This window comes from Heliangelus exortis, chromosome 3, assembly GCF_036169615.1.
Source record: "Heliangelus exortis chromosome 3, bHelExo1.hap1, whole genome shotgun sequence".
Lineage (NCBI taxonomy): Eukaryota > Metazoa > Chordata > Aves > Apodiformes > Trochilidae > Heliangelus > Heliangelus exortis.
Genome location: NC_092424.1, coordinates 73,343,998 through 73,360,042, shown reverse-complemented (window position 1 = coordinate 73,360,042; position 16,045 = coordinate 73,343,998). Strand labels below are relative to the sequence as shown.

At 36.1% G+C, this 16,045-nt stretch overlaps 1 protein-coding gene across 5 annotated transcripts in view; it reads left to right on the top strand.

The window, feature by feature from the left end:
• The window catches only part of GRIK2 (glutamate ionotropic receptor kainate type subunit 2), a 365,605-nt gene that overhangs the window by 116,393 nt on the left and 233,167 nt on the right, over positions 1-16,045 (top strand). For all 5 annotated transcript variants that reach the window (XM_071741263.1, XM_071741262.1, XM_071741261.1 and 2 more), the window contains 2 exons: positions 4,070-4,237; positions 8,854-9,111. In XM_071741263.1, the coding sequence (XP_071597364.1) occupies positions 4,070-4,237; positions 8,854-9,111 (426 nt within the window). The remainder of the gene's footprint in view (positions 1-4,069; positions 4,238-8,853; positions 9,112-16,045) is intronic.

Sequence of the window (16,045 nt, the reverse complement as noted above, 5' to 3'; positions counted from 1 at the left end):
CATTACTATTTCCTCAAATTCAAGAAAACCAAACTAAACCAAGCTCTTTCTTTTTTTGATACATAATTTACAGGTTTTACAGTGCAATATTTGCAGGATTCTGTGATCATATCTTCATGTTCTGATTGAACAAATGCTTTTAACATAAATTGTCTCATTTAAAAACATGTTAAAATTGTGCCTCTATTGCAATAGTGAGTCATTTGTTACGTCTCTTTTGGTGGGATATTTATTTTTTAGTAAACCTTCTTGTTCAAGGTCATACAGGAAATCAGTGGCAATGAAAATAAACCCTAGAAATCTGAGGTCCCGTTCTTCTCCTCCAAGCCCTATGTACACTTGATTTCAATAAAGCATAGAGCTGAAAGCTACTGTCTTTTCCCACAGTGGCTTATCCTCATGAAAAGGCTTAAAAGCCAAACACACGGTGCTCAATGTTATTATTCCTTTTTAAATTTTTCCTGTTTTCAGGAAAAAATATCAGGAAGCTTTCACTGTAACTTTGAAAAGGAATGAGAAAAATATGGTATCGTCCAGATTCACACTACTGTATTCTAAATATATATATATATATATAAAAATATTAAATGACATTGTTTTATGGAAAAGCTTGTAAAGAAGAGATTTTTAAAATTTGTTTCTAATGCCATGCATGGAAGTGATTAATTTCTTAAAACCTGCTCCAGACAGAAATAAGTGGCTATGATGTAATTTTGTTCTGCATTTGTAGGAAGCACACATCTGAGCTGGCAACTTTTATGGCAGTCTTTGAACAACCTCTGTGTCTTTCCAGTCCTTAACTGGATCTGAAACAGGATTATCAGTACAGCCATAGCAGGCTTGATTGGAGAAAAAATGTTTTCAGCCAGGAACCCAGATCAGTCACTGTAGTACAGCACCTACCATGCCTCCTGCTGTATCATCCACACCACATCAGTGATTCTGGGTGGTTTTGGATGAGTTTCTTCACTGCCTTCTGGCTGTGCCTGTATTTGAAGGACTATATTCCTGTCACACTTCCAAAAAGCCTTCGTAACTTCTATTTCTGGAAATGCTGACTGTATAATAGCATCGATTACACTCTAAATAATATGCTTTTGACTTTATCCTTCTACATGTAGTACCACTTGATGTAGTCATTGGCTCTGAATGTCAAATGGCCAATTTAAAATTTGGAGCACAATGGATATAAGCATATACTTTTATGGTATGGTACCCGATAGACTTGCTTGATTCAGTCTTGGAATCCTATTTAGAAAAGTTTTTGGTCACAGATGCCTTTTTCACAGATATTAGTTACTCCTTTCTCCCAGTTTTCTAGGTTAATTAAACAAAGGCTGTCTGAGAGTTTGTTTCCTGTATGGGAAATGATAAATCAGAATAAGATTTCTCTTTGCCACATCAGGATTAGATCTGGGGACCAGAATTATCTTACAGACATCTGTATTCATCTGAAGTGAAGAATAAGTAATAAAATAATTTCATTCCTATATAACTTCAAAAAATGTTTATAATTATCATTATTAGCTGCCTTGGACTGTCCTGCCTTAAGAATTCCTCATCACTGTGTTGATCATTAGTAAAATCTAGTTAGCTCTGTGCCAAGTGTTTTTCATGACAGTAAAAACTTGAAGAACTATTCAGCTATACAGCAGTCACCTACTGTATGCAGTCAATAAAACTTCATGAACTATGGACCGAGGTGTAGCTACGTGATGCCATATTTCCTAGTGTTACTGCTACAGGGCAGAGATGAGCTGCCATATCATTAACACTGTAAATGAAGTCATATATGAGACCATTAAAGCAAGCTAAGCATTAAATACACATTTTGCTATTCCTTTTAAGTTTTCTGTCTCTATTTTGATTTAACAGTGAAAGACCTCTAGGATGTTCAGCTGCTTGTATGTAAGAACTGATGTTTCTGCCTATTAAGGGTCTATAAGCTGTGTTATAAGACAAACCCCAACACCTGCATTTTTCAAGCTGTCAGACGAAGATTGGCTTGGCTGCTTGTCCCCATATCAATGGCAAGATTTATTACTATTCTGTCTGCTTATCTGAGAGCATGCAGTGCATTCCTCAATTTGATTATTAATAAGGCTATCCTGAATACAAGGTAAACCAGCAGTAAATAACAGCCTGCTTGGGAAGGAACAACATGACTCAGTATGCTATAAAAACTTCTGGAAAGCACTGTCCCTTTATAATTCAGTATAAAGTGAAAAGCCAATCCTTTTTCTTAATTTCCTTTACATTTTATTTTAAAAATGCAGTGTAATTTATGGCTTATTTTCCAGTATTAAGCCAGTGGATTTACTGAATATTTAAAAAAAATAGTTAAAGGTCGTTATTTTTCTGCTATTTACATATTCAGTAGCAAATATACGACTAATAATAATAAGACTAAGGCAGTTACCAAATAAGTTTCTGCTTGCATCATATGCAGTAATTGAGAAATCATCCTTTAAAATTTCACATTGCTGTTAGTGTCTGAACATATTTATGTGTCTCTGCTGAGCATGCTGAAAGTAGCTGAAGCATAGACTTCCCTGCATAGTTAAAAGGGTTCTTATATGGAGAATGAGGAGCTGTTTTGTGACTGTATTCTGATATTCAGAATGCAGAGATGTGTTTACCTATACTCCTCTGTGTTAGGTGTGTATTTTTAAGATGCTTAGATGTCAAATTAAAAAATGGTGGTGCCCTGTATGCAGTATTGCGTTGGCAAAAGCTAGCAGCTGTTATATATAGTATTATGTTATGTTATATTATATTATTATGTTATTCTATATTATATTATCTATCCATATATATTATATATCTATATATAGATATATAATCCATATATATAATATCATATATATTATATATCTATCCATATATATATTATCTATTCATTATATACTATATATTAATATATAATATTATATATTATCCATATAGATTATTATTACCTATCCATATATATTACATCTATCCATATAATATATTATATATATTATATATATATATTATCCATATATATTATGTATATTCTGTATTATAATGCCAGTAACCTGGCATGTTAATCCATTTTGGCTACTAGTAGGATACACTATGTGCTGAGAACCTGTTTGGGTCTCTTTATAGTGTGTAGGTTAAGACGAGCCCACACTTAATAGCATCCAAAATACTGCATTGTAGTTTCTTACTTCCCTGCTGCTTTCTCAGCTACAGAAGTAATATAAAACTGAAATGAAAGGAGTGTAGTGAAAGTTTGAAATCCTACAGTTTAGAAAACAGCTAGAAAGCTGCCACTACATCGTTTTATTCCATATTCATCTCAGTTTCTTATTTCTAATTCAATGTCTAACTAGTGAAAAATGTGGAAATATTCAGGAGAAGGAAGCAGAAGCTGTTTTCCTTTCTCCTATCAAAATGTCCTAATCACAGGACAAAAGAAACAGGTTATTCTACCTCTGTTTACCTTAAGAATTAAAATTTACCTTGAGTGAGACAGATTATATGCTGCCAGCTTTGCAGGGTACACATTTATCACAGGAACAGAGAATGTATAGGCAAGGGAAGAAGCCACTGAATGGTGCATGTGGGAAATCACACCTTGTTGCCACTCACAGGAGACAAAGACCTTTTAATCTTCATAAAATTGTCTTATTATATGATGAATTTCTAGAAGAGTAGAAAATAATCTTGAAATCTCCCTTCTGACACACAGACATGGGTGGTTGTTGATCTGGAAGGGGTAAATGTAAGAATAACTTCAAGTATTCTTTATTTTTCTCTTATTTTGTTTCTAAACAGTCTAGTTAGCTTATATTGTTACATTTTTTTTGTTCAGAAAAAGCCAAACAAGTTTTCTTTAGGTAAGTTTGATTTGTTGCAGGTTTTTAATGTTTTGACCCCCAAAGTCACTTAAATAATGAGATAATGTCACGAGTTGTACTGCATCAGGTTTATTAAGTTAAAAATTATGATCCTTTTCACAAAATTATGATTAAGGATGTTCTTCTATGCCATTTTGGCTCACTAGTGGTTTGCTTTTTCTTTATTCTTTTTCCCGATCCAGGAGGCATTTTTGAGTGTGTGGAATCTGGTCCAATGGGAGCAGAAGAATTAGCCTTCAGATTTGCTGTGAACACAATCAACAGAAACAGAACTCTTCTGCCAAACACCACATTAACATATGACACCCAAAAGATAAATCTCTATGACAGCTTTGAAGCATCCAAAAAAGGTAATCTTTTGCATATTTGTTTTAATGATTAATTAAGACTCAGTTCACTTACCTGAAAAAAATGCCTGTCCAATAAAACCATATGCAATGAGACTGTAAAAGTTTGTGGCTGGCATCTAAGAACAGCTTTAAAGACCCCTCCTTGGAGGCTGTAATGGCAACTGCTTTAAAATTGCATCCTCACCTTTGCTCCCGCTATCCCTGTCTAACACGGGTGTCTAACACATTGTTCTCTAAATATTTAAACTCTGAAATATTTTTCCTGAGCTTTGTGACTAGGGTGTTTTTGATACCAGCTCCTTTACAGTGAGAAAGTTCCTTTAGAGTGAACAAGTGCAGAGTCCTGCACCAAATGCAGCAGAACAGGTCAGGAGGTGATCTGCTAGAGAGCAGACCCATGGGAGAAGGACCTTGGAGTCCTGGGGGACAGCAAGTTATCCTTGGGGCCAACAAGGCCAATGGTATCCTGGGGTGCATTAGGAAGGGAGTGTCCAGCAGATGGAGGGAGGTTTCTCCTTTCCCTCTGCTCTGCCCCAGTGAGACCTCACCTGGAGCATAGCATCCAGTTCTGGGCTCCCGAGTTCAAGAGGGACATCGTACAGTGAGAGAGTACAATGGTGGGGTATGAGGATGATGAAGGGACTGGAACAGCTGCCTTAGGAAGGAAGGCTGAGAGACCTGGGGCTTTTTAGTCTGGAGAGCAAAAGACTGAGAGGGGATCTAATTAATGTGTGCCCTGTGACAGGAGGAGGGGCAATGGATTCGAGATGGAGGACAGGGACTTCCACCTCAACATGAGGAAGAATTTCTTTAGTGTGAGAGTTACAGAGCCCTGGGACAGGCTCTCAAGACAGGCTGTGGAGTCTCCTGCTCTGGACAGTTTCAGTTCCCATCCGGATGCATTTCTGAGTGACCTGCCCTAGCTTTGGTCTTGCTCTGGCATGGGGGGGTGTGGACTTGATGATCTTCAGAAGTCTCTTCTGGCCCCTGACATTCTGTGATTCTGTGATTCTGATCAAACACTATCTCCAGGCTTTGCCCTGGAACAAAAATGTGCCTCCCAAATTTTAGTGAACCTGGAAGAAGGCTCTAATTCAGTTTTAAGCATTCAATCACTTTAAGTACACCTCCACAAATACCTTTAGCATATGAATGTCTCATATAGTTAATCAGGTGTGAGCTTCAAAGGGGAACAAATAGCTGTAATTTTGTGCATCTTATGTCAATGAGGCATAAAAAAGAAGCCTAAATATTAAGTCTGTACTCTAAGAATTTTGACACCAGGTGAATGCCTGTGTCAGTTCAGCAGTTTTCTCCTAACTATAAATGATTTGTTTAAAGAAAAATTAAAAATATTTTTTAACATCTTTCTTAAAATCCTTTATTTTCAAAAAAATTGACGTTTTCAGATAGCTTTACATTGAAGTCTATGACAACAGATGCAAGAGTTACTGACATCATTGGTATATTTAGGAAGTAAAAAGCCCAACATGTTCAATACTTATTTATAGAAAAAAATACAAAGCATGGTGTCAGGTTTCATCAGGACTGGATTTTGCACTGTATTAGGTGTTCATTAAAAAAAATTTTTTAAAAAAAATAAATTTAAGAACTGATTTGATATGAATATATTTCCTATGAAGAAAGTAGGAATGATGAAATAAACAGGTTAACCTGTATTTTTCCTGACAGATTTCTAGCCTAAATCTGCCCAAGTGTCCCATCATGCCACTCCCAATAGCTGAAGACTGAAAACTTTCCACAATAAAGGATTTTCTGTGTTACATTGGGCTAAGATGAACAGAACCATATGATCTCACATTAGAAATGCTGCATAGGGAAAAGGTGGCCAGGATCCTGACAGGGTGTGTCAGGATGAATGTGCGTGAAGTATGTCTTAAAGTGGAGCATAATACTGTTTTTAAAATTCAGTTTACAAACTGTAAATGTTTCTTTTGATGTAGCATACAGAGTTAATCTTGCTAACCTGTTTCATCTCTTCATTTGTCAAATAAATGACTCTAATACAGGTTGCTGTTGTTAGGTGTGAAAATACACTGTATCCATATTTCTACAGAAATACATACGGTTTGGTCATTGTAAAATGCTTTGATTTATGAAAAATGTTATGGGCTAAATATTTATGCCTAGTAAGATGGTTTCTTTGCAGTGGAGAGTGTGTGAAAGAAGAATGAGGCAAACAACACAGTATTTTTGAGTTGTTATTTTGTTTTTTTGGATGATGGATTAAAGCAGGTTCTGAGAGAAACTGCTCTTACCACCTCAGCTAAGTGAATAAATGGTCTGATCTTTAATTCTAGCCCCCTCTCTCTCCTTTCCTCCTCATTTTCCAAATTCAACTGTTTCCTGACTCTAGCACATGAAATTTAATGGAACAGTTTCTCTCCATTCCTGAAGGAGGTTGTAGAGAGCTGAGAAATTTGATCTTTAATTCTTAAAGCCTTTCCTGACACAGTGCAACAACCTTTATTCCTTACTTGGTTTTTGCTTGAAAGTGCAAACTAGCCATAATATTAGGCTGCTAATTCTTGATAGACTGCAATAGCTGAAGTTAGAATGGCAACATGCCATTGACTGGATATGCTGAGTAGTTTGCATGTATTCATTGTCACCACTTGCATCTTGGATAAGAATGCAACTCTTTTTTTTGTAACTGGTCAGGCTGTATCAAAATCTGTGTAATCTTCCAGTGCTAATAGCTTTTTGCTTCATCAATTCACAATACAGCCAACTACATTTGTGCTGACAGGTGCTTTAGTTCAGAATCAAAGGCTAAAGGTTAACACAAAATGGTTCATTTTATTATGATGGCTCCAAAGCAGAGTTTTAACAATGAGGTTTGACTCATTTTGTGGTTCATGATTATGACTATTAGTGAGCAAGCAGGCTCTGAATCAAAAATAGCCTGTTTAGACCTCTTAGTAACACACAGTTTTGAAGCTGAATATAGATTAAATGTTAATGGATTTTTTAAAGTACTATATGAAAGAGCAACCTGAAGGCAAGTCAATATTTCCAAGATACTGTTTCAGCAAAGAATAATGTAAACACAAACAAAATATCACTCAATGCACTGGAGAAATTGGTATGTGTCTGATAGAGCCTGTACCATATTAAATCACATGTGAAAGCACTGCATTATTCAAATCTCAGAAACAGGAAAAAAAAGCACCCATTGAAAAGCCATCTGGTAGCTATTGCTGCTGTTAGTGATCCCATTTACTGACATTTGCATAAAGCTTGTTGATTACTCTTAGGAAGGGCAATATTAGCTGCCTCTTTTTTTTTTTTTTTTTGTCAAGCTAGTTATTTAGGCCCTGATCCTACACTCAGAAATGCAATGGAGATCCTGTGTGTATATGAGAAGTTCATTTAAACCACCAGTTCTCTGAAGTAATAAAAAGATGTGCCAGCGTAGTTTCTGGAATGCACTTGAAGGACTTAGCAATATTTTAATCACATTGAAAAGGATGTGCTCAATGAAACAAATAATTTTTATTTGCTGAGAAAAGTAGTGCAGCAAGATGTATTTCTACTTGTTTACTCAACTGCAAGTAACATTGATGTAACAATGTTAATTAATCAAACATCATACAAATACATCTAGATTGGATTAGGGAGATACATTTCATTACTTATCCCTACCAAATAAGACATTTTCATAGAACACTGATGTTTTTCAGAACTTCAGTCATTAAGGTTATGATTTAAACAGGAGCAGGGCATGGGTTGAAACAATGGTCTGCAGTACTGACTATTTTTCCTGCTTCATTATAGCATATCCAAACTAATACACTAAGAAAATAAAGACTGGAGAGTTTTAATGCCCAGTTTAGGCAGGGCCACCCTATATTGAAAAGAGCTAAGCCGTTTGAATGCAGAAGTAGTCAAGGACTCTCAGGGCCAGTTTTATCTACTAATATAGGTGTAGCTATTCCTCCAGTATTTAAATATTTCCAGTGCTTAAAAGGGGACACTGCATTGTTTTCATTAACAGGTATCAATCTAATTTTCTTTAAGTGAAAATGTTGACCTCTAAACTTTACCAGTCAACATACTTGGTTTTCAGACAGAGAAATTAAACATTCCATCTAAATGAAATTAATAATTTTCCTGATGCTTATGTAGCATCTACTTATCACATACAATTTCTGAGTAGTTAGGACTGTGGTAGAAACAGTGTTTGTTGATTGATTGAGGAAGAAGTTAACAGTGAAACAGACTAGGTTAGAATATTGTCCCATATGGCCCTTTTCCAATTCTAAGATGCAGCTGAGCATAAATCTTTTCTCTTGTCATTGCTTTCTAAAAGACAGACAATTGCTGGCCTTTGTGACTTCCACTGTCACAGAAGTGTTTATTAAACATAGCTGAGCACTGTTTCAATGTTAAGTGTTGCTATTCATCCCTTCACAGTGAAAGCTTAAAAATGTATTCTTAAATTGAAATCTGCGTGTGTTACACAAGAAGGGAGCCCCGTCACCAATAAAGTTGTATTTCATTGAGTGCCTTTTGTTAATTATGAATTGTGCAATACTTGCTGGCACACTGCCTTTTTTCCTCTCACCACTGACAGACTTCTGTCTCCTTTTCAGCCTGTGATCAGCTGTCCCTTGGGGTAGCTGCCATCTTTGGACCATCCCACAGCTCCTCAGCTAATGCTGTGCAATCCATCTGCAACGCTTTGGGTGTTCCACATATCCAGACCCGCTGGAAACATCAGGTGTCAGACAACAAGGACTCCTTCTATGTCAGCCTCTATCCAGATTTCTCTTCACTCAGCCGTGCCATCCTTGACCTTGTGCAGTTCTTCAAGTGGAAAACAGTGACTGTTGTTTATGATGACAGCACTGGTAAGGCTAAAGGATTCAAGTATGCAGATATATTCTTTGCCTGTGCAAAGAGAGGGTGGAGGGATATAGCTACTCATGTTTCTTAATTTAAGAAATCTTAAATATACTAAAAGTCTTTCTATTGTTAAAGTAGTCAACAACTAGTAACGTGGATTTATTAGCATAAATGTGTGCTTCAGTTGTTAAATTCTGTGTTTGAACTCACAGCTGTCAATAAATCAGATGTGCTCTATCTGCATGTCTTAACAGTTGCAAACAGCTGTATCTTTTAATTTTTTTTTAAACTTAAATTTTGAAGAAATATATGGTAACTGGAAGGGTGTACTAGTACACCTGGTGAACTACAAGACATAAACCCTAGTGCTGCTTTAAGCATCAGTGATTATAAAACAGGTGCCATATTCATTTGGAAGTTTAGTATCTGCTTTTTTAGACAGAACTGTAAAAGGAACCCTGGTTTTAGCTTCTAGGAAGTGAAACCAAAGGGAGTTTGGAGGCTGGTTATGTGAATTAAAAATGAACTTTCCAGCAGAAGTATATGAGTTTGCTGCCTTTCCCCTGGAATTTGTTTTGTCCTGGCTTGCCTGACAGTGACATCTTTGAAAAGTATTTAAAAAGCTTAAGTTTTATTTGAGGTCTGCCTGGTGATGGTCAGAACTAACAGTTTGGTATGATGAAAATCTGACTGTAAAGATAAAAGGAAGGTACTCAGCCAGGTGACATATATTTAACCCTCTTGGAAATGTTGCTAACTTTCATGCTGGTTGAAAGCATTGGCAAGAAAAGAACATGGTGAGGCTCAAACCCTTCACATGGTTCAGTGAACTGGAAGACTGTTGATACCCTTGTTACATAATGCTACTATCTATCTAAATCTCAAGTAAAAAAATAAGATCAGGAAGTAACGGGTTACATGTGAGAATACCTGCAGTGGGGATTGTCTGCTAGATAAACAGCAGTTACAGCAGGACAGAACACCTGCTTACTTTTTAAGTTCAAGTAAGATATGTGTATAGCTATCAAAAGTAAGAAGGGAACAGAGATGGCAGTGCATAAAATTCTTTGTAGCTGGTATTTTCTTTCAAAAAGCACAAGTCAGTGAAGTTTAAAGTCTGCTTCTCTAAAGTCTGCTTCTCTAAAGCTTTCTTGGTTGATGTCACCAGAAGTCTCAGCTAAACAAACTTCTGATTTCATATTTAGCTTTACAAACTTTTTTTTTTTTAAATTATTGTTCTGAAATAGGACAGGAATCGAAAAAAAAGCCTGAAATTTTAATCAAATGATTGAAAAAGTAATTTGTGGTTCAGTGGAACAGTTAATAGACTTAAGCTTATATAAATTTGAAATATTTCACTTTGATTTAAATTGTTTGGGTACTATTTTTTACAATAAACAGGTTACTTTTTACAACAGGCCTTTCAGTTAGAAAAGTCATGATTTTATACTTTGAAACCATTTTTCACAATATTTTCAAGTGATTTTCTCCCCCCCCTCAAGGAGCCCCCCAAACCAAAACAACAACAAAACAAAAAAACAAACCAACAAACAAAACAACCCCCCTGCAAAAAAAAAAAAGCTCCAAAGTAATATTTAATGTTTAATGGCTTTCTAATCTCTATGCTTTCTGAAAGATATGCTGTTAACAGCCATGCTAGACTTGATCATTTAATGAAGTATGTTTTGAACTCAGAGTGTAAGTTGAAATAGCAATTAAGATAGAAAGTAACTTTTTCTTGTGTATTTTGTAGCCTACTTGATTTACCTGTGACTACTGTAAACATTTAAAAGAAAACAAGAACATGAGCTCTTTTAAAAATACATTTTAAAAAATTTGAAAATGAATAAGGATATTCAGGTATTTAGTTTATTTTAAAAACATGAAGAATTATTTAAGGATATTAATTTTAAATTTTCTGGAGTGGCCAGACCCTTCTTCACATTACAATACTGATTGTTCCTTCTGATAAACAGTAATCCCAGCTACATCTTGTTTTCTTCTTGAAATCTGTTGCTGTCTGAAGAGACAGAAAAAATCAACTATTTAAAAAGGCAACCCTCTCTCATTTGAAGCAGTCATTGTAAATAAATTTAAATTCTTTTTTTTCCTTTTCCTCTTTTTCTTTAAGACTGTTGGTTTCTCTTTGTTGGTAACATCTATGGATAATTTTAAGACTTCAAAAGCAGCACACACTGCTGGGAAGTCCATAGAATAATTTGCCTTTGAAGTATATATAGGAACAACTCTTAGATGTGAGAAACTGTAAGTCTTAAGTAGTTTGAATAGTTAGAGCTCAACTGAAAACAGGTCTCTTTTGAGGCAAGGGCTTTTGGAAACTTTTGAAAGGAAGTAATTACTTCAGCTGATGAACTGTGATAAGATACTCAGTTCTGAACCTAGTGCTAAAGCTGAATAATATAACTTCAGCTAATACTTAGAAACTGTGTTGTAAAAGTCCTTGTGCCATTTAAAATTTAATTGTAAAGACATTAAAGCGAAGGCAACAAATCATAGAATGCCAGGCTGGAAGGGATCTCAAGGATCATCTTGTCTGAATTTCTAGGTAAGAACACAGTTTATATGAGATGGCCCAGCACCCTATGAAAATGAGTCTTAAAAGTCTCCGGTACTGAGGAATCTGCCACTTTCCCAGAGAGATTATTACAATCTCTGACTGTTCTTATAGTGAAAAATTTTCTTCTGGTGTCCAACTGGGGTGCCCTAGGAGTAATATGCACCTACTGTCTCTTGCCTTTTCCATGTGACTTCTCGTAAAAGGGGAGTCTCCAACTTTGTAGCCACTGTTTAAGTACCAGAACACAGCAGTAATGTCTCCCCTAAGCCTTCTTTTCTCCAGGCTATAAAAATCTAGTTCTCTCAGCCTTTCCTCATACAGTAGGCTTCCTAGTCCCTTGATTATCTTTGTTCCCCTTCTCTGGGCCCTCTCCAGCCTGTCCACATCTTTCTTGTATAGTGGGAACCAAGATATTTTTCACTAAGGACAAGACATTTATCACAGTTTTTATCTTTTTCTTTCATTTGGTCAGTGATTCCTGAGAGTAAGACAGATATAATTCTTATTTCCCCATCCTTTATTTCCCTTGTAATCACCCACTTTTTACTCTCCTTTACTGAGAAGCTGTGAAGGATGATAATGCATGTCTTATTTTATGATAATTTTAGTGTTATGGATTTTCTTTATCTAATGGCCCAGATTACATGCTGGTCAAGACAATCATATGTTGGTATAGCAGTTACAGTGATTTTAAAAAAAATCTTAATTGGCAAAAATAACTTTATTGGGTGACAAATTTACTGTGTCTATTTTTTGCTTTATAAACATGGGTAAAAGGGGAGATCAGAATTTCATGGTAGACAGGAAGAAAAGGTAGAAAACATGCATAAATTTTGTCTGGATGCTTGTTAAGACAAATTAAGGGGAGTTGCCCAGATGCCAACATCCTAGAAGATTGTAGGTACATTCTGAGAAAATGTGTGATTTTTAAAACAAACAAACCACTAAGAAATATGTCTTTATATCATCATTGTTAGGGCTCCATTTTATGAATACTCTAAGAAACTGTTAAAGTTTTATTTCTCTAATAAAGAGAAGTAAAGCATTCTAATAACAGCTGTGCCTGCGGTCTTAATTCCTTCAGTATGGGATGGATCTCCTTGATTAAACACAAGTGGGAAAAGCTGCGTGGTTATTTGACACTCTGCAATCAGTAAAAACCCATGATAACTCTAGCTGCATTCCCAGGAATGCCTTGGAGAATGATAGTTCAAGTGCAGACTACAGCTACTTCTTGACAGCACCATTGTGTCTGATCATAGGGGATCCCCCATGCTCCTATTTTATAGGAAATCAGGCCAGTTATGTGACTAATACATAGCAGAGCATTTTCCTGATGCTACACAAGGCACTCCACGTAAGTGTAGATGCAGTCTTCCATAGTGCTTTTCAATCCCTAGTGTAGCTGCCTTGATTGTGTGTTACGAAGGTGCAGAGGAAGTCAGACCATGTTTAGAGCCTGGTTCATAATGAGGGAGAAATTTGGAGTCCCAGGGTCTCCCTTTGCCATAATGAATAGCTGCACATCCGAAACATTATCAGAAGAAAGAGCCATTACTGAGTTGTCTCCCACATTGTATTCTCTGTGGATGAATAGCTGTGCATTTTGCTACTAATTTGCAAATAGACACAAGGAAGCTGCTTTTCATTCACTACAGGTAGCAACTAGACTCTCTCCCCAACCCTCCCCACTTTTAGGGTGCAGAAATAGCTAAATCAGAGCAGATTACCCATTGGAGTCTTGCTATTGCTGCTCATCTCAGTCTGGACCTCAGAATACTGAGTTGCTCTCTGCTGATCATCCCTACCTCGTGTTCAGGAACCTGGAATGAGGAAAGCAGGATAACTTAGAGGAGAAAATTGAGGTTGTGTCATGCTGACATAGGGACAGAGATGCTTCTAAAGGGATCTGATCAATAACACGTGCGAGAGCAAAGATCAGGTTGAACATTGCATAATAAGGAAATCAAGGCTCTACAAACAGGATGAAGTAGATGAATAAACTAGAAAGGTTAATTCAACCTTGTTTTAGTAAGAAGAGATTCAGTTGGTTACAGTGAAGATAAGGTAATAGAAATAAAAATGAACATAGGATGAGTAAAGGTTTTAATATTATAGATATTATATATTATATTTCAGTGCAGAAAAAAATGCATTTTTCCTGTGAATCTGTTTGAAAGCTCCTCCACCTGCCTTTCTGTTTTTTTTACCAAACAATAGTTACATTCTGCTTTCTTTTATGCTCTAATTTCTTACTTTATTTTAGTCCTCAAGATTTTTTTTTTTAAGTAATCCATTCTTTGTAGAGAAAAAAATTGGAATGGGGCTCTAGAATACTTTTCTTGCTAGTCTGAAGCTAACTATTCCTGTGATCATTCTAAATGCCAAAGTAGACTCCTTTTAACTAGAATTTCCCATTTGAAAAAAAAACCCAGCAGGATGTAATGAGGTTAGTTAGGTTCGATTTTTTCTTTTAAGTAATTTATGGTCTCTTTGTTAACTAAATACAATTAAACCATCCCTGGATACTAATTAAGTCCTTTTGGATTTACAGATTTGCTACAATTGATTGCCTTTAAAAAAGAAAAGTGGAAAAATGGCAGTATGTTCATCAGCTGCATGTCCTAATCATATGAAAACAGTAACTTAATTTCAAGCTCATATTCTAATCTCTGTGCTAAAGAAAACAGACTAGACAAATTCTAAATAAGTTTGTGAATCGCAAAGAATTCCAAAACAAAGAACACATGAACAGTTAGATGCTGGGGTCTTTAATTTATAGTGGCACTTGTATTGCCAATTAATGCGTTATGCAGATCAAGTTGATATAAACAGGGTTCTGGGTTTTTTTCTTAATTAACATTTGTTTTGGTCTTGGGTGAATGAATATAAACACCAAAAATCTGTTGCAACTATGAACAGAAGCCAAAGTAAAAGCTGAAAAAAAATTGCTTCAGAAATAAAAATGTTCTATGTTGGTCTTTGGAGTTTAACCCTGTGCATTACTCCAAACATTGCTATTTTTACTGTATCATACAGGTAGCATCGATTTGTAAATAAAACTGTAGTTTCTTTTGGGGGGGCAATATTAAAATTCACATTATTTTATTCCTCTGTATTTAGAGTTGCTGTGGCCTCACCTTGAGTATTGTGTGCAGCTCTGGCCCCCAGATTTTAAAAACAATGTTAAGGTACTTAAAAAATAATGTTAAGGTCCAGAGAAGAGCAGCAAAGCTGGTGGCAAGGCTGGAAGACATGATGCCCTTTGAGGAGTGGCTGAGGGCACAGAGTCTGCCTAGTTTGGAGAACAGGAGGCTGAGGGGTGACCTCACTGCTCTCTGTAGAATCCTGAGGAGAGGGAGCAGAGAGAAGGTCTCTTCTCTTTGATATTCAGGGTTAGGATGGCTGGCAAGGGTTCAAACCCAAATGGTTCAAAGAAGGGAGGTTTAGACTGAACATTAGGAAGCATTTCTCTACCAAGACAGTGGTCAAACACTGGAACAGGCTTCCTAGGGAGATGGTTGATGCTCCAAGCCTGCTAATGTTTAAGAGGCATTCCAATAACGCCCTTAGCAACATATTTTGACTTTTGCTCAGTCATAATAATGGTCAGGCAGTTGGACTAGATTATTAGTAGGTCCCTTCCAACTATGCTATATTTCACATATCATATTTCCAGATATTTTTCATCTTGTGGTGTGCTTTCCACTGGCTCGTTGGGCTTTTTACTTCTTTTTTCCCATAATGTTACTACTATTAAAAATAAGATACTTACCTTTTCAATTAATATCACCAACACTAGGAGGACGTAAATATCCTGGGGGTAAAATAGTGTGGGGTGATGGGAGGTGGGCAACATTGCTAAAGGATTAAAGAAAAAAAGCTTGTAAGTGATAAAAAAATCTGGGCTAAAATTTCTCATAAAGAATATGTATAGTGCACTATAAAGATAAGAAAAGGTGTTCAAGAAATGATAGAGAATAAGTGACTGAGGAGGGTAGGAAACGAGATGGTCTGAAAAGGCCTTCTCATTTCTGTTTTCTGTAAATGAATTAAGTAACATCTCAGTTTATGTTAAAAGTTCTTCTCATTTATAAACACATCTGTATATGTAACATCTGTTCTTAGCAAATGAGAGCAAAGGAATGAAGTAAGTTGAGAATGCTGTATTTGGACAGTTGACAAGTGATACAATAACTGCATTTCACCTGAGTTTAGAAGACAAGGCTTCAGACTTGGTGATCTGTAATAGAAACAAACTGGCATGGCTATCCTAAAGTACAATACATTTCAGGTTTGAAATTTTGATAGGGAAATGTAAAGCTTGTACAAGACTAGATGAGAGGCAGAAACAGGGAGAC